Source organism: Misgurnus anguillicaudatus, chromosome 21, assembly GCF_027580225.2.
Source record: "Misgurnus anguillicaudatus chromosome 21, ASM2758022v2, whole genome shotgun sequence".
NCBI lineage: Eukaryota > Metazoa > Chordata > Actinopteri > Cypriniformes > Cobitidae > Misgurnus > Misgurnus anguillicaudatus.
This window is the reverse complement of record NC_073357.2, coordinates 5,660,846-5,681,198: the sequence shown is the minus strand read 5'-3', so window position 1 is coordinate 5,681,198 and position 20,353 is coordinate 5,660,846. Positions and strand designations below refer to the sequence as shown.

The 20,353-nt window shown below is 36.9% G+C and overlaps 1 protein-coding gene across 1 annotated transcript in view; it reads right to left on the bottom strand.

The window, feature by feature from the left end:
- Positions 1-15,594, bottom strand: part of abhd17c (abhydrolase domain containing 17C, depalmitoylase) — a 48,061-nt gene extending 32,467 nt beyond the window's left edge. The window contains exon 1 of the mRNA XM_055179606.2: positions 14,765-15,594. Coding sequence (XP_055035581.1) covers positions 14,765-15,249 — 485 coding nt within the window. The 5' untranslated portion in view covers positions 15,250-15,594. The remainder of the gene's footprint in view (positions 1-14,764) is intronic.
- Positions 15,595-20,353: the final 4,759 nt, after the last annotated feature.

Below are 20,353 nucleotides of genomic sequence, written 5' to 3'. Positions count from 1 at the left end.
AATGGACGCTCAAGGTTTGTGGGATGTTGCCATTAAGCAATTTTGATATAACAGTACATGTTGAATTCATGCTTGTTAGACAAGGTTTGAACATTGAGACATGCAACTGAAGCCGTCCATCAATAAAACTCATCATCAAAACCTTCGTCTCATGCCCTGCTTGTGTTCTCTAGCAACGATCGATCAAGCTCTTAAACAACTAGATTTATATTTTCCGACGTGATCTGGCATTCGGGGCTGGATAATTTTTTTTTTATTCTTTTTTGTCTGGTGTGGAGACCTGATCTAACACCTAATTGCTTTATCCTAGATGAAAATAAATAGTTTACATGTAGTTTACATTAGTGATGCACCGATGTATCGGCCACCGATATTTATCGGCCGATTTTTGATGAATTTGAAACCATCAGCATATCGGCAATAGCACGAGAAAGGCCGATACCGATTGTTTATTAATTAATTGCATAAAGAAATCCATTATATGTAAAAAATGAGTTGATGATGTTAATAAAATAAATGCTGAATAGCAAAAACCACCTTTGAAGGTTGTCATGCTGTCGTCTTATATTTGTTTTAGCTTAATTTGTGCCTCTCTTATTATGTTGGTCAGTTGAATGTTAATTAGATCCAATCCATGTTCAGTAAAAATAATTAGATGCAGAAATAAACTAGCTAATAGACCAACTGTATAGTATTGTATACAAGTGTTTAATATCGGTATCGGCCAGAAGTTGTCTGTTTAAATTGGAATCGGCCCAAAAAAACCTATCGGTGCATCCCTAGTTTACATGTTACGCATACATATAAAATTAATTCTAATTTTAGCCGTAAGACATACGCGCCACTATAATGAACCCTTTAGTTGAAATAACAAATCGTGCAGTGTTGAATTTTTTTTACAGTACTTTTTAGTAAGATTGAGATCAACCTTAGATGGTAATGGCTAGGGTTGTGCTGTTAGACGATACTATCGACTATAGTCAGACATATGGCCGATAGCAGGCTTTCATAACGATAGTTGCCTATAATTATCATCATCATCATTCATAGTTTTACATTAACATGCGCATTGCGTGTTTTTCCTCACATGAAAGGGTCTGTCTGCTTCACTTGTCACGTGCGCTAATTCCTTGTCGCATGCACTGGGACTAGTAATGTGCACATCGTGGACTATTGCTCAGACCTTCAAGTGCACGGCATGGATTCTAGCACCTAAACTTGTAATAGGCATGACTCGGACTCGTCCTCACACATGAGCATATAATACGCACAACTCTGTCATTTCCTTTCACTTGAAAGGTTGTTAGGCACACAGCGTTCTATAACCAGTGAGTATGTTGTTCCCGCTCCACGGCACGCAGGAAATTTTAGAGCGCCTGGACTTTAATGAGGCACTTGGATTAATGGCATCAGAAGACTGCGAACATGACAGTGTTGCTTCTTTTTTGTCCACCAATCAAGTGCCTTGTCAAAAATGAGAAAAAAATTAACAAATAAATTGGTAAACTACTGTCCTGCAATCTCACAGGCCGATGATAGGATGATCTCACAATGTGGCATACCAACACGAGTCTTAGCCTAAAACAACTTCTCCAAACAGTTTTTCACAATTTACACATGACAGAGGACTTTTGACTTTAAAACAGGGTTCCCACACCTTAGTTAACTTCAAATTCAAAGACCTTTCAAGGACAATCCCCTCAAATTCAAGGACTAAATGTGGGGACACATTTCAAGTGAGCGCAATATTACATTTGTGTTACCTTTTGAGATACATTGTTACTGTTCACTTTCGAGGGAACTCACGCTGCGTCACTGCGGTGACACTTTGGGGACGCCTCCAGGGGTAAGTGCGTCTGAATGTGTATATCAAATTCAACCAATGGTGAGGCTTAATGACAAATACAGGGTGACGCGGGAGCCAGGAAGTATATCGCTATCTGAAATATTGCCAAAGACGGCGTTACAGGGATGCAGGAAGTATGGCAAGGGAGACGCAGCGTCTCATTCCCTTCTCAGGGAACAACAGTTACATACGTAACCCGAGACGTTTTCATGTGTCAAACACAAAAAAAAGAATTTTGGTATGAATCAACATTCACAAACAGAAGATATAAGCATTTAAAGCGAACAGTTACGTATGTGTGCTTAAAAAGTCTAGAATTTGTATGATATTATCCTACACTACACAGAGAATTATACAGATTTTTTTTTTCAGAAAACTTGCATAAAATAGATTCAAGCACTTTCAATGACCTGTATCCATGTATGTATATTTTCACAACTTCCCAAGGCCTTGAATTTTTTCCCCAGATTCACAAACTTTCAAGGATTTCAAGGACCTATGGGAACCCCGTTTAAAGACCGTGGAGAACTAAAGGGGTTTTGTGACACAAGCTGAAAAGGATTAAAATTATGCACTAAATCGTACAATAAGATGTACTATAATCATGTACAGCCTCATACATTAACAAGCTCACAGGAACAAATGAAAATTCCCCTTTTGATCATTTACAACAAAATCTACAAAGTGAAACATCCAACTTCAATTATAAGCATGTAGTCAAGCGGTTCAGTTATTAAAAGATGTTCGGTCAGAAATAGTGACAAGGCTGTGAGTCATTTAAAGATCTGTGGATGACGCTTGAATTGGGACGCAGTCGAAAGCGTTTTTCTGACCTCGGGTGTTGAGGAGTGTTTTGCGTGCATTTTGACTTCAGCATATGAAAGACACCTGCCCAAGCCTGCAGGTGCAGCTGGGAACAAAAAATGCATAATTGCTGAACTGGCAGAGAGGACAAAAAAGGAGACGAATGTAAAAGGATCAGAGGAGAGAGATGAATTGTGGTAAAAAGAAAAAATGTGTAGCAAGAGGATGAAGATTTTATGGTTGCCATGTCTGTCATACAAACCGCAGGCGGTCGAGATATTTGTCATCATCTGCGAGTAGTTAAAAATTAGTCCATGCTTCACTGCGGAGGACAACTCGCATCCTTTCCTGATCTCAACTTAACCCTTTGAATGGCTCTCTGAAGATGAGATGAACCTGAACCTTCAGAAACGCTTTACGCCTTAAAAATAAATCTGATTTCAATAAACAGCACAATTTTGTTCATTAAGAAATGGAAATCTCTCCTGCATATGCAGTTAACTTAACCACAACTACCAACACATTCCAATAAAGTTTATTTCAATTTTTTCTGTATTTTGTGCTGCAGTACTCTGTTAATCTTGAAGCTTGGCATTGCCGTAAGTGTCCTCCTCGATGCATTTTGTCGCGTTGAATGAAAGCATCTGTTAAATGACCAAACACAAATGACGGGCCTTAGCGAAGAGTCGATTAAACTGGCTCCCCTTTTCGTTATCTGGGCTGGTGTAAAACAAAGTGAAAGCGACAGGCCATCCATCCTGCTTCCTGCGGCTGGGCAGAAATCTTAGCATCTTCCATCATACTACCGCAATTCTTCGAGTCAGCTTTCTGCAGTTTTTAATCTGGTGGCTCTAGACTGCTCCTATCTCATCGTGTTGAATTTACTGCTTTGCTGTACCAATGAGCCCCATGTCCAGCGCACAAAGGAGGAGGAAAAAGCAGCTTAATCTGAAACGGGGAAAGTGTGAGCCATGGAGCATGCAAGTCTTGGGCAAAAGCTCATCTCGTGAATCCTACCTGTGAACCCTCGCTGATTAAAAGCGGCTGTCCATTCCCTAGCAGACCTCACGGGGATCAGAACTGCAGAAGTGAAGTCAGTCTATATAAGATTAACAGGCTAGGGAGGATAAACACAGCACGCACCTACCTACCCGGTACGGAGACATTAGGAGGTGGCAAACGAGGAAGCAGTGTCTCCACGGAAACGGAGTTGGGATGAATTACAGAAAGGAAAGTTCCAACTAATATAAAATATTGATTTATTAACGTTACTAAAGCCAGCTTCACAATCGCTGCTGCTCCCATGAATTAAATGTGTAAACAACTTTAGCAGCAGAGACCGATCTGCACCTGCCTCAAAGTGCAAGGCTGTAAAACATTGTATCTGCTACACCTAACAAATCTCTGTTTTGTAACACCTGCTATTTTAATTGTAATGTAATTACCTGTATTAATATTAACACAAACACTGTGCCACCTGCCATGGCTGATGTGGTTTCAGCACACTACAGTCATTTCAATTTTTTATCTTGAAAAGTAATGAGTTGCTGTAACTTATTAAAAAGTTAAATAAGTTAACAATTAAAACGTAGTGATGAGTTGCTGTAACTTACAAAATAGTCAAGGGAGTAAAAAATATTTAGTAATAAGATGAAATGACATTGTATTGATTGATTCTTTAGTGTTTGGGAAGCAAAAAAAAATTATCCTTAAATATCAGGGGAAAAACTATCCTTTTTGTTCAAATCTGACTGCTTTAAATAAAAGCATGCCAGACCATTAAACAAACAGAGACCAGAAGTAACATTCTGTCCATACATGTAACCGTGCGTGCGTCCGATAAAACCATCTATAAACGGAGAAAGGTCGACCAATTGAAGGGCAAACGGATCGTCGTCCATTCATGAAGTAATGGCCTGATCATTGTAATTTATGAGAATTTATGTGAGAAAATTCAGGGTTTCCCGCAGCACTTTGCAATTCGGGTGGCCCGCCTAAGCTACCACCTTAACTAGGTCTTCAAAAAAAAAAAAAAAAAAAAGAGTAATAATAATATTCGCTCAAAAGGCCATCAAGTGCATCTCGGAGAATAGTGTGGATGCGCTTCACACCGCGAGCGGGCACGTGTGCCATACAGCCGAAATAAGAGAAAGATGTGGTCCGTAACTGTCTGGAGGATAACTAGACAGTTGATAATACATCTCGGGGGAATAGCGCGGACACGCTTCACACCGCAAACGTGCACCCGTGCCACGCATACGAAATGAGAGAAAGACTTGGTCTGTCACTGTCTGGAGGATAACTAGCCAGTTGATAAAACATCTCGGAGAATGATCAACCTGCTAGCAAGGTTTCACGTGCCTGTTGATTCGATATAATAGTTGAGCGCTCTTGCTCACGCTATTTATGTGCATTATTTACATGCTACAGTAGTTCCACTCCTTTAAGATAATGTAATTAATAATCAGTTTTCACAATCTTCACGCTATCTATCATCGTTCACCAGACGTTCTACAACATCTGCTTCAGTTTGTGTTTATTAACCCTTTAGTTTCACTTCATCATGCAGCTATTCCAGTTTGAGGTATCTGTTAAAAAACATTTAATTCATAAATCAATCTAATAAGTGTTCATTTTCTGCTATAAAATTTATTTGAGTGTTTTTAATAAAAATATTTTAATTTTTATCATGACGCGTACCGACATGCGAGAAAATTTATTTTCGCTGATGGTCGGGAACGTCTCTTTATGGAGTGTCTTGAAGTATGTGCACCTTTGTCAGCATTGTGTTGTGTAATTTGTGCGCAGCTTTGACAAGATGACGACAGAGGAAAAAAAAACTCGTTGTGCATTGTGAGCAACACAGTGATTCAGGAAGTTTTCCAATCCTGTTGTGCGAGCTTGCCATAAGGGGAGACACAGTTGATGACGAACAACTCTTATGCTATGTACACACCAATAGCGAATTGAATATTTGGGGGCGAGTACATTAAATACAAAAGCAATGCAAAGACACGAACTGGAAAGGGGCAATGCTAATGACCCGAATTAGGCGCAAAAGCGCAATACTCAGTAATAAAAATTCAATTCTTGCCGTTGGGCAAGTGAATCAGCAGTGAAACTTACGATAGTATGAGAAAATGGAGGACAGCATTTTTTTTATTTGCACGAGTGACGTGAAAAATTCCTGCAAGTAATCTATCGTAACGTGCATATTTGATTTGATTTTGGTGTGTACATACCATTCATTTTTAATACATAAAATATAAGCTACCATCCAGAATACCAATAAACCACTTTGCAAAATGCTTTAAACTTCCTCAACATCACAACGCACAGACAAACCCACAACACTTGTAACATTGTGATGCTCATGCAAGCAGTCATATATTCTTGAAAACACTCAAAACTAATACACTAAAATCGAGCTCTCTTTTATATTTCTGCCTATGAGGGAGATATAAATAGCTTCATTGGTAAGCTAAAGACAGCATGTGGTGACCCCCAACAGATGCCATTAGTAATAGATATAATATTAACTTCATAATATTGACCTAATAAAAGAGAAGGCCGCTAAGAAAGAGATTTAAAAAAAACTGATTGATAAGTTGTCCGAAATATCCCGGAGTTAGAGTGTAAAAACCTGTCAAAGCTTGAAAGAGTGCACTGGTGATCATTCATGCAGATGATTTTCAAGCTAGAACTGTCAGCGTCGAGAAAGGTTAAAGAGAGCCAATCTAAGGAGTCTACAGCACACAGCAAAGTAATTACAGAGGAAGTTCTGCAAGTAACAGGATTTAAAGCAAGAAAAACACAGGGGTAGTGAAGGAGAAACAACATTTAAAGAGGGGAGAAGCAAGTGGGGAATGAAAGATGTATAATAAATGGGAAAGTTTAGCATAAAAAATGCCAATAGTGCACATTATGGGTTTGGGGGCATTGGCGAGGTCAGTCATTGACTTTGGGCAATGGGGTGTTGCTCACAGTCATCTTGGCACTTTATGCAAAATGTATTCAATGAAGTTCAGGTCTGGGCTTTGTGCAGGTCACAGCAGACTGAGTAAACAGTTTCTATAAAGACTTGGCTTTGTGCTCAAACTGGAATAAGGAAAAATAACCCTTCCGTACTGCTGCTGCAACAAAGTTAAAAACTAATTATTCTGCAGGATGTTACTGTATGGTGTAGGACAAAGACGACTTCTGTGAAGATCTTGAAAATGGTGTTTTAAACTTTTAGCCAGGTGGTGTGTTTTGGCTCTGCCGTAAATGTGGAATATTGCCATCAGTATGTGTAGTTGAAATAAACCTGACTTTGACTCTGAAAATAAACCATCTTAGCTACGAAGCTATTTTTATGATTCCTTACAGCTAGAATTGATTTTTCAGATTACGGCATTGTGAATGGATTGAATGGTTCGATATGAACAACATAGAATCATTATGGGGAAAATTACTGTTTATATGCGGATGGCTTCGGGAAAAGCTTGATCGACAAGTCGTGCCTTTCATTCCAAGGACAACATTTAAAACAATAACAGCAAATTTGTTTATTCTGCTTATACAACTTCACATTCTGAATAAATCTGGTAACAGATGTGAAGGTGCCATAATTATTAGCCGCTTTCTCACTTCTCTGCTTGATGCGTAAATGATTCAATAAACTGGTAGAATCTTGAATGAGAAACATATGTAACGCACAAACAATAAAGGCTCATGAAGTGCAAACAATGATGCTGTAAATAGCTACAAGAAGACAAATCTTACCGTATAAAAAACAAGATGTTTTTCAGGCTTTAAAAATAAGAGTTTAATGTATTACATATACACACTCCCCAGCCCACCCAGACCATTTACTGAAACTATACCGCCAAACAAAAAGAGTAATTGTGTTATATGACTTTGAGTAACATCAACACATATGTAATATTCATAACCTGTATGAAAAAAATTTCTGACAATTTTGAACTAATTAAATGATAAAATAACAAATAAAATTGCAAAATGTGTCCCAAAATTGAAAATTAAATGCTAAAATAAAAATGTAAACATTAAACCTAAATTATTTCATTTTTTAAGGTGATAATGCATCGTTCCTGCCAAATTGAAAAATAAAATGCAATTGATGATTTGACATTTCATTATCATTACAATCTCCAGGCAAAATTGCCAATATTAAAATTAAAAGGCAAACGTGAATTTTTTTAAAGGCATTTTATTAATGCTCACAAAATAAAAGCGACAAAAAAATCTAATTAAAATGTAAAGTTCAATTCTAATTTTATATTCTTTTATTTAATATGTATGCAGAACTTGTATGCAAATTCTATGTTAATCAGTGGGTGCGGTTTATTTTTGTCACTATTATTGCGTGAGCATTTTTAAATGCTTTTTAAAAATGTATTCACGTTTGCCTTTTTACATTTTAATATTGCATTTTATTTTTCAATTTGGCATGGAAGATGCATTATCACCTTGAAAATGAAAAAAATATGTAATTTATTGTTTGATTTTTTTATTTTAGATTTATTATCAATTTTGGGACATAATTTGCGATTTTATTTTTATTTTAGCATTTTATTCATTTAAAATTGGCAGAAAAAACTTCCATAAACCTGATCTACCCCGATTAAAGTCACTAGCTGGGTTTCAATCCAAAAACGAAACAAAGCTTTTCAAAATTAGAAAACAAAGAAATATGAATTAGGTGCGTTTTCATCTATTTGTTTAAGCGAATGACGATGGATTGGTAACCAAGTAAACAAAACCAAGAACACGTGGAAAATGGAGACAGGACTACATGTAGTCACAATGGGGCAAGTTATTAATTTATTAGTTCATTTTTGCTATATCAGAATTAATTCGGCAAATGCGTTTCCATCTCTCAATATTCACATCGACTCTTTCACATAAATCAAAAACCACCTCAAGCGAGTGTAAACATTTTTTTAAATTTGTTGTTTCTATCACTCGTTTTTGATGCAATACTTCAAAATGCGCATAAAATTATGGTGATGAAAACATGGCTACTGTGAAGAACTATATAAAGGTACAAAAAAATTAGCCAATCACAATTGTAGACAAATTGTTTAAGACAAACCTTAGGGCTCAAAAGTAAAGTCAAATTTATAAGTACTACAACACTTGTTGGCAAAGAGTAACAAAAATAAGAAAATCAGGTACTAATGGCTCAACAAAAGTTTGTTATACAGAAATTCCAACCAGATTTAAAACTAAACATTTTGACTATAGCACCGTAAATAATTTATGTAGTCGGAAAGATGAATAGGCAGCACAATAGCAATATCGTCATTTTACCCATTATCATTTAATCTCATTTCCGAAAGGCTCTTATAAAAAGGTTAAAGGCCAAACTAGTGACCTTGATGGCTTTAAGCACAGTTCTGGCTTTGATGCTTTTTTACCTAGTACATTTGGGCACTATAAGAGGATGAGTCAAATATTTTTCCCAGAAGAGAAAGGGCACGTTAAAAGCATAGTTTATAATTGTCTAAGGTACTTCAGTCAGCTTGGAAAAGTACACAAATACACAGATTCCCTTAAAAGCTAAAAGACACAAACCACACAAGGCCAATTTTGATTTTATGGGGCCTGTAAAGTTCAAAGACAGCAAAATCTGTAAAGCTAATTTATTACTTGTGTAAACCCCCATATTTTTCAAACACCCGACACACCTGGACCGTTTCAGGCAGGTGCATACAGCCCGGAGAGGCTTGTAATAAAAAAGTGCTGCTGACTAAATAAACACACATTTCACAAGCTACAGAAGCAAGCAATATGAGTTCCTACCTTTCAGCTATTACTATACCCTATAGTACATAAAGAATAAAAGGACTTCAATTGTCTTGAACTGCTCAAACATGCTTGCTAACTTACTTACTAAAAATGTAAATGCTCCCAACAAAATCATTACAAATGTTTTACTGCAGACAGACATAAAAGATTTTTCTCTGGATTATCCAAGTAATTCTCAATATTGTTTTAAATGCGCTAACTTTCATGCACAGAAAAAGACTTATGCACAATGCCCCCCCCCCAAAAAAACCCTAAGAGCAACTACAGAAAAGGTAAATAGTGCAAAGTGTCAAATTCTTTGTGCATTATTCTTACTTGAGCAAAGAAACTGCGTCTAACAACCCGGATAAAACTGCCAATTATTGGATGGAGCAATTGGCTGCAAACAGGTGCCAGGTGCTGATATGGTAATACTTAAAACAGATTAGCATTAAAATGTACTGTGAGCCATGTTCTTAGTTTAATGAGTTTTCATTTATTCAAATGAGTTTAGAGGATTTTGCCTTTGCATTGAATGCAAATATGAGCTCAACTTCAGAGAATTATGCTAAACTTTAAACCCACATCAGTAAAAGAGACGGTGTGTCAACTTTTAGTTTGTCTAATGAAATGAAACAAAAAAGGACTTTAGAAGCCACCTGCAACGATCAGAACAATTAAACCCTTTGATTTATAGGTTACATACAACTAGGGCTGTAAAAGTGGCAGTATTTCACCAGCGCATTAGTAAGGCACCAATTCACCACGGTGGTATGGTGTTTATAGATTGTGTGTGTGCACGTTTGAGCATAGATACTAATAAAACTAGGACCAATATCGAAAGGTGGAGAGATCTATGAGATTTTAAATGGTTCAAGCGGGATACAGAACTTGTCACATTTCTTATCGACAGGTTATTGTGCCTTATCTACCATTGATTGTATTACACTTACGAGGACAAGCTCGATGGAAGGTTGCTCGTGGTAGAGTGGCAGGGCATAAAATTTGTAAACATTTGAAATATTCTCAATCCTCCAGAGTTGCCGACTACAGCTTTAACCAAACCATGCCCGGGCATGGTACGGAGTAATCACAGCGCAACGTCTAAATGGGCATGTCCGAATCCACTTTTGCTAATTTAACGACGGGAAAAGTGGTTTGTGCGCTGAGCGCATGGTCAAAAAGGGTTGGTCCTATTTTTTTAATGAGTAATGGGAGTATTTTGGCCGTAACGTGCAATAAACCAATAAGAGTCTCAGCTCTCATCCCCTTTATAAGCCGCGCTGGCACTATGTCTAATCCCTATTTAGATGACGGACTTTGTAAAGTGAAAAACTAAGCGGAGGAAGAAGATCCCCAGTTTAAGATTAATGTTAAATAATTGTGCTGTTTTTCATTTGTATAAATTTTTTTTTATTAAAACCTTTAAAACCCGTTTTCTTTTAGTCATGGAAATAAAAAAGCAGGCTTTTAATTGCTTTAAATGTATGGCTATCCATTTCATCAAAAAATTATTTACAAGTATGTAAGAAAAGGTTTGTACTTTAAAAATACTTTATTTGTAACAAACAGGAGATAAAGAATTTACAAACGGCTCTCCGCACGTTTCAGCACTTGGACAGCGTTTTTTTAAGCAAAGAGATTTTTTAAGCATTACATCCATATCCACAGGTACAGAGTCATCATATACAATAAATCCATGAGGTAACAATTAAAAAAACATTCAAAAATAGATGCATATGTTTAAGGCAAAGCATTTATTTACTTACCAGGCTGCAGGTGAAGCAGCTCTTTGTGCCTTCTAACGTCTCAATATTAGTCCTCATTTATGTCCAAGAGACTCAATAATAATATTTTACATATAAATCCTTTAATCTTTTTATATTTAAAAACGTTTTTGTGCCGCTGCGCATTCATGTATGTGATAAGCAAACCCGCATTTTCGTTCCGGTTATAGGCGCATATTACTACTGCGCTCTTTAAATAACATAAAACACATTGCGCCATTGACTTTAGATCAAGTTTTTGTTGGTCAATGGCGTAGTCTATTTTAGTTGCCTCAAAATAGCAACGCGCCAACAATGCGCCTGAACACACCTAGTTTTCAGACCAGAACGCCCATGGGCGCAAAATTGAACGCAAATGCATTTGCTATTTAAACAATGTGGCGCTAAACGTGAATGATAATTGCGCAGGGTGGAAACTAGCAAAAGACACTTGCGGCGCGCATTGCGCTGCATTGAGCCGGGTGTAAGATAGAGCCCCAAATCTTCCAGCTTCGCATGCTCAATTGACCATTCAAGGGAGTTTGTTTGACAGGCGACCTGACCAATCATAACATTGATTATTATGCCCTGATGTAGTCCTGGCCGATAATACAATAAAGATAATTTTGGCGGTTTAAATTTTTCCAATAAACGATAACGACTTATGTTTACGCACTGTGCGTAATGTTGTGCAACGCAAGCACTTCTAGATGCAGCACGTGCTCTTGGTTTACAGTCACAGTGTCAGTTGAAGTAGCAGAGTAAGATGAGGCAAGTTATTAATTTATAAGTAGAGCCCTATGATTTTCGCGATGCGGATAACACGGACGGAATCACGGAATACAAATGCGTGAAAACATTTTCCTTTTGTGTAATGTTGGACGCGCAAACAGGGTTCGTCAAAGCCCGGAACACAGCAAAAAAAATAGGTACAGTATGCTGTACTTTCTTTCAGCATCCGCCTTGCGCGCGTGCACGTCCGCACAGCTTTGAAAGTATATTTACAGGACATTCACAAATTCAGGAAATTCATTTATCAGCGTCTATAGCTCGTATATTTATAACACGCATGATCGCTGAACTAAGTTTTCTTTCTTAAACAGCTGGATGTTACTCAGTATATTGAAACTTAAAGCAGTCTGTCTTGGGTCTTAAAGTGACAGTAGCCTGCTGCTTTCTGTCAGAAATGTGTTGATTTCATAACAAATATATTTACATTTAATACCGATGCCTGAACATTAAAATAAGATTTTAGTATTTGTTTTTGTCATGTTCTGAATAAAAAGTAGTTTAAAACCATTATTAACGATCTGGTTTTATCAATTTCCATTCAGGAGCAAAAATCTGCCTTTAAATTTGACAGGAATAAAGATTTGTTATTTATCATGATAATTATCGATATCGACAGATATGGAAAACATTTTCTTGATAATTTTTTTGGCCATATCGCCCAGCCCTAGTTTCCAGTAATTCTTATTTCATTTTTAGTATTGTGTGGAAACAACAGGAGACAGTATTGTGTTGTAAGCAATTTTAAAAAGTGCTGTATCAGATTTCTACTGTAAATGCTAATATTGAAACTAATAAAAAGTAGTTCTTGCTGTGCTGTTTTTACTTTACGTTGGCCTCAGGAAGTGCTGTCATTTTTTCACATCAAGTTTTTATCAATTATGTAGAGTGAATTTGGGGTTAAGTCAGAAGTCTATCTGCTCTTTAGTACCAATGCATAAATGCTGTGCCAATGTACTGGTGGCAACAAGTCCATTTCAATATGTTTATTCCAACTGCCAGTAAAACATTAATGAAAAATCAGGCGCAAAAATATTCGCTATAAAGCCAAGGAGCATGAGAGTATCTTTACAGCTCTAATATAAATACCTAATTTCCTAATGACTTGTTTTCAGTCATGTTCAGTCAGTGCACCTGACAAGACATGCAGAAATTAAATTGGATTGACCGTGTTTAAGTAGTGTGTACTCAAAAAGACAGTTAGCGCCCATGGCAATCTTCAAAACCAATGAGTTTAGAGCTGTTTGGTGTGCAATTTGCATAACTACAGGATGGTTGTTTAAAAAGCCATGAAAACCTCAACTCAGCTATGGTTCAAAAGTTACCAATTTGCATAAAACAGCCGCATTCATTTTCATCCATTCAAAAATACACACAACAAGAACAGGTATGACATTAAACACAGTATAGTTCAGTATATCAAAACTTTTATGAATGTGTTTGGTCTGTGAATACTAAATTGTTGGACAAAACATGTAAGTGTCAAACTTTTGTTTAACGCAAAGCTTATGTTATTTAATAATCCATAAAGTCTATGGGGGGGGGATGAATGGGTTTCCGGGTTGGCCTACAAAAATACGTAAGTCCTGCGGCACTCTATAAACAGGGCCATAGTGATGCCTTTTCTGTTATGGGGTGTACACACCAAACGTAAATTCAACGATTTGCGTGGGTAGATGACATACAAAGTAAATGGCAAACAGACAAATAGACACGAACTCGCACGGGGCGATGTGAATGAACCAAATTGGGTGATTAATCGCATTCAAAATAAAAGTTTGTGTTTAAATAACATTTGTGTGTACTGTGTGTAAATATTATGTATGTAAATATAAATACACACATATTCATGTATATAAAAACTAATACTTTTTAAATGTATACATTTAGAAATATAAATATATAAATATATATACACATGACTGTGTGTGTTCTTATATATAAAAAGAATAATTATACACAGTACACACGCATATGTTATGTAAACACAAACTTTTATTTTGGATGAGATTAATCGCAATTAATCTTTTGACAGCCCTAGAAAATAGTAAACTTAAGCGAAAAATTTGCATGACACAAATTTAAATCCTGCGAGTAACCTAGAGCGAGGAACGCAATGCTTCACGTTTTGTGTGTATGTAGTATGCAACGCCCTAGATTTAACTTTGTGTCATTTTTTCTCTCAAGTTGAATATTTTCAACTTGCACGAATACGCGTTTGAGGCAAATAGCGTGTGCTTTCGCTGCAAACTCGCTGCCCAATTCGCGTAATTCACATCACCCCACGCAAGTTCGCATCTATTGGCATCTTTGCATTATCTTTGTAATCTGCCCACGCAAATTGCTAAATTCGCGTTTGGTGTGTACGCCCCATTACACTGTTAGCTTTGAGACAATATGCAAAAATACTGCAACCAGAGATGTTAACAAAATTTGACCAATAAAACTCTCTCTAAAATAATGATGTCCCTCCCCCTAACATCAACGACTAATCATCATGGTTCATAAACGTTATTGGATAACTACTAATTATTTTATAATTATTATTACCCAGCTCATCAATCCATTGCAGGGGTTTTAAAATGAGGATTTATCAACAGTATAAAAATAATGCAGTGAATAATTATACAGTAATGCTTCCGCGCAGTTTCACAGACAGGATGGGATGGACCACAAATGCAGATTTCATAAGAGGATGACTTGAACAACAAGTGGGGTTGGACATGCCCAAATACAAATACAGATGCACCTGTTTAAAGACACTCACTTGTTCCTAAGCACCTGCCAGGCCGCTTCAATATCAGCGTATAGGTTCTTCTCAGACGGTTTCCCGGTACTGACCCCATAACCCGAGTAATCGTAGGAGAACACGTTGCAGTTGATCCTGGATCCCAGGCCGATGTAGAAGCTGCACATCTGGCCCAGGTCCACGGCGTTCCCGTGCGAGAACAGCAGCGTGTAGCGGCTATTGGGCGCACATCGGACAAACATGCAGCCCACTCGGTTCCCGCGACTGGTTCTTGTCACGAGAACCTCGACGGCGTCGAGCTCTCGCTGCGAGTACTGCCAGTCGGCGCGCTCGGTCAGGTGCAAGCTGGTAGCACCGCTCGTGTCCGTGTGGATGGAGTACGTGGGCTCTGGCGGCAGAAACGCTAGTTTGGCCGCGATGCGACTCGGACAGGGCGGGCAGCAGAAGAGCCAGCACAACTCGCCGAGAGAAAAGCTGTTCATCCTCGGGCCTTGCTCGGGCATGGAGGGCAATTGGCCGTGAGAAGATAACGGTTGATGCCGGTCGTTTCTGGGTTTACGAGTAAAAACAATGCGACAATTAAGCGAGGCGTCTCGAGGATGCTAGCAAAGCCGTGCTAAGGGGTTGCGGTTTTGTGGCAGTTATTCAGTCACTAACATTTGGTTTTAAACATTTTAAAAAGGCACGTTCCCAATACACCGACGAATCGTCTCGGAGGCCCGTCAATAATAGGATGAAATGTTTAAAATGCGATCGTTAACAGTCCACATTTAACGTTAAGCTAGCCATCCACACAGAATGTAAGCTGCCATTGCTCCTACTAAGAATGCCCAAATATGGGAAATTCCGGTAATGGCGGATATCCGACTCCAAAAGTGACGTCACGACGCCTGGAGAAACATCCTTTCTAGTAGCTGATATACAAAATCAGTATATATAATATAATATTATATTATATTATATTATATTATATTATATTATATTATATTATATTATATTATATTATATTATATTATATTATATTATATTATATTAGACTAGTCCTAGACTAAAATAAAATATCTTTAAAAAATGTAAATATCTTAAAATACATAAATGCTCTTGGTTTTGACTCAAAATGCACACAAGTAATGTTTTAAGTAAGGCATGTTTGTTAAAACTAGTTATATTTATGATTTACTAATTAGTACTAATATTGTGCCAGTGATCATTTGTTAAATATTAGTTACAATGTTTTTTCTCATACATTAAAAGTCTTTTCGTAATGTTAGAATGAAATATCGTACCCTAACAGGAATGTTAGTATTTAATATTGTTGTGTTTTTATCTCCAAATTTATATAAAAGCGTCTTTCTGTTATAAGATTTCAATATAAAAATCAATTTTTACAACACTTTTCATAGCCATAAACATCAGAATATTACTTATTGAAATATCTTAAATGTAGGGAGAGGGAGGGTAAGCTTTTCCAGGGTAAGCATTCCCAGTCTTAGCATTCTTCGTATTCTCATCTAATCAGTACAAAGCATATGGTGTCCAGGCAGGAATGGATTTATCACACCATTGAGGTTGAAGCACATTTCTTTAGATAGTAATAATTTTCTCCTTGGATGTAGAAATGCATGGTGGGACCTGCATGTGTGGATGTATGGGAAACACATTGGGTGCTGATTGCTCATGGTCCCATCTGTGTTATATTTAAAGAGATAAGTTGTGCCCACTTACTGTGCATAACTCTATTCTTTGGGGTAAAAACAAACTGACCAAAAGAGCAGGAGATGTTCACCCACGTATCGTAACTCTATCACCATGCATTCAACAAAAGCACCACATTGTGTTGTAAAGTTGGGCCTTTTAATTAAAATAATTTGTTTTTGTATTCACGTTTGATTTTAATAAACGAAGAAGGCATGATTGAGATCATGTTAAAGCATTAAGCTGTTGCCATAAATCTCCTTATAAAAATACCTGACATTATTTCTACAAAATAAAGAGTTCAAAAACACAATCTGCATTCAGCAGATGTACTTTATGTAATGGACTGCAAAAGCATTCAAGGCAATATCCTCAAATAGCTACAGTGCATTTTTTTTTGCTAAACCTTCAAAAGTAGTTAGCAAATCTCCAATGTTTGGTGCACAGATGTGGCTTGTAAAATTGAGTTTTCTATCTGCAGGGCTCTATATCTGTCTAAATGAAAGAACAGACAGTCGGATTCAGAGCTTTGACTGCTCTGATCTCAAAAGACCCGAGTATGCCAAATTCACGATGTGAACCGATACTATCAGGATAAAGACTTAATGCGTCAGAATGCAGGGTTGCGGGAGGCGCAAAGCTTTCATTTCACAAAAAGAATCAAAACAGTATCTTATAGTTTTGCCATAGCACATGTTCATGCAGAGATTACTACACATCATTTTATTTACTGCCACAAACAAGTAGTGCAATAATGTCTTTTAGAGATCCTAACCCATACAGAAAATCTGATATATATAAAAATATAAGCAGTAAGGTACAAGAGGCTGTTGTTAGGTCGATGCAACCCCTTCGGATCTGACTTATTCATGATACAGCACAGCCTCGAGTATCTTATTGCTTTAATAAAACACAATACAAATATAAAAGCAAAAAATATGCATCAACTTTCATGAAGTAAAATCACCAAATCTTCTTCATTCCATTGGAAAAATAGTCCTTGACCTCATGTGAACAGTGATATTTCACATGATAGCTCAAACAATGGATGCAGCAGTCATGAATAATAACACAGCTGTTGACCAATCAGAATTTGGCACTGGAACTATAACTGTTTTATAAATTTCAATATATCAGATTTATATATCAGGGTTTAATTTTTTATATAATGAATGTCTTTCTTTTAGTCTTTGTAATGTGACCTGGACCATGCTGCCGTGAGATTCACCCATTATCATTTATTTTCATGCATTGTATGCATGCCTGCATTCTTATGTGAATTAATCATTGTGTAATGTGACGATGAAAGTGATGGTTTTGAAATAAAACAAAAAGAAAGACAACCATTGTTCACTCTCTCTAAGACACAGACTATAACAGTGTCACACACTGGCAGAGGAAAAGATGGTAGGCGGGGTGCTTTAAAAATACTACTTATCTATTTGGCATTTTAACACTCACTGCCATGAAACTGTTTACGGTTTTCTCATTAAACCACAACGAATTGTACATTCAGGATGTGGTAAAAAAAAATACAGTGAAGGCAGTTCAAGTGCATTTATTCCAAGCCCTCTAAAACCATATGATTTTGGAACAGGCCAAAATTCCCCTCCACAACTATGTCAAAATATTTTACATTTGACTTTAAGCTTTGGTGGAGGAAAATGTGTTTTACCAGATAACTTTTCATCAACTTGTCACACAAAGCTATCATTTGACAAAGTATTGTGCTTATGAATAATGGTACTTTACTGTGTTTTGTATTTACAAGGCAGTTTAGGACAGTTATACACTGTTAGACTTAACTGTAATTTCTACAGTTACTTACCACAAAATGCCCAGTAAAATACCAACATTTTCTTTTTCAGTTCATTACTGTAATATGCATTGCATTATGGGTATTAACATTTAATTTACAGTGATTTACTGTATGTTTTGAATTTGCAGTAGACTGCTGTAAAACAACAGCAGTAGTGCTACTGTAGGTGAATAAAATAGTGTTATAAAAGCATATAAAAATATATCTATGAAATGAAATACATTTTATTTGTTATATGCTTTTAGCAGTAAAGCAAATTTCAAAATGTGACATGTTTTTCAGCAGTGTAAATACTTTATTGAGAATTGTAGATAGAAACAAGGGATTATGGAAAAATGCTTGACCGTCAGATTTGAACTCTGACCTCAAGACTTTAAAACACCAGTGGCATCAAGATTTTGCCCCTCGAAGTGTTTCTTGCTGAATTTAAATGAAAACAAGCTGCTTTGCTTTTCGTATAAGCTAACAGTCTTGAAAAGGGTTTCGGGTAGTAACCCGAGCACAAAAAGAACTACAAAATTCGAGTGCTTTACGGCATGCGTCACTTCCTCCACTTCCTCAAATTCAGACGTGAGAGAGCAACTATTGTTTTTGTCATGGTCGAAGCAGCAACTAAGAAAAAGAAACACAAGGTTTTGTCGGAGGAGACCAGAAAGAGAAAATGGGAGAGTGACAGATGAGGCTACTTGGGGAGTGTAGCAGTAACTTTTATCAAGGGACTCTGTGGCACCGTGGTAGTGTTATGGACCTATGACATGGGTGACCTGGGGTTGATTCCCCTCTAAGGCAATATTTTTTTAAAACTAGGTTACAGTAAGGGTATTATACTGTAAAATGGGACTGCGGTAAAGGCATCATACTGTGAAAAACATTTACAGTTATGGTACTGTAATGGGGCAGTTATATATACAATAAAAAGTCTAACAGTGTACAGTTTTTTATTAAACATTATAGACGAAATGTACATTCAGGACATGGTAAAAAAATACAAAAATTCAATGAAAGCAGTCCAAGTGCATTTTTTCCAAGCCCTCTAAAACCATATTATTTTGGAACAGGCCAACATTTTTGTAGTAGGCCTATTCACTGACCGTCTTCCCCTCCACAATTGCTTTTAAATCTAATGTCAAAATATTTTACTTTTGACTTTAAGCTTTGGTGGAGGAAAATGTTTTTTTAACAGAAAACTTTTAATCATCTTGTCACACAAAGCTATTATATGACAAAGTATTGTGCTTATGAATAATGGTACTTTACTGTGTTTTTGTCTTTTTTGGAGCTTAAAGGTTTAGTTCACCCACAAGACTTTATGACAATTGTAGCCTAGAGGTTAGAGAGTCGGGCTTGTAACCCGAGAGTTGCCAGTTTGAGTCTCATGGCCGGCAAGGTGACTGTGGTGTCCTTGAGCAAAACACCTTAACCATAACTGCTCCGGGTGTGTGTTCACTATTCACTGGGATGGGTTAAATGCAGAGGTCACATTCTGAATATGCTTGTCAAACAGATCTAAGGCACCACTGACTTCCATAGGAAAAAAATAATACAATGAAAGTCAATGGTGCCCCAGATCTGTTTGGTTATTACTATTTTTCAAAACATCTTCATTTGTGTTCAACAGAAAAAAGAAATTCATACAGGTTTGGAACAACTTGAGGGTGAGTAAATGACAACATTTAAATTTTTTGGGTGAACTAACCCTTAAAGGAACACGCTGACTTTTTGGGACTTTAGCTTATTCACCGTATTCCCCAGAGTTAGATAAGTCGATACATACCTTTTTCATCTTCGTGCGTGCCGTAACTCTGTCTGACGCACACCCACCGCTAGCCTAGCTTAGCACAAAGAATGGAAGTAAATGGCTCCAGCTAGTAGGGCTATATGAAATTTGGCTGATGGTTAATTGTCTAATAAATTGTGACATGACAATTAAAGGTCAAGTTTGGTATTTTACACTTAAAGCCCTGTTTTCAGATTGTTTATGGTGAAATAGATCGGTTTTGACTGAAATTTGGACATTTCATAATAAACAATCTGAAAACAGGGCTTTAAGTGTAAAATACCAAACTTGTCCTTTAATTTTCCTGTTTAGGGCT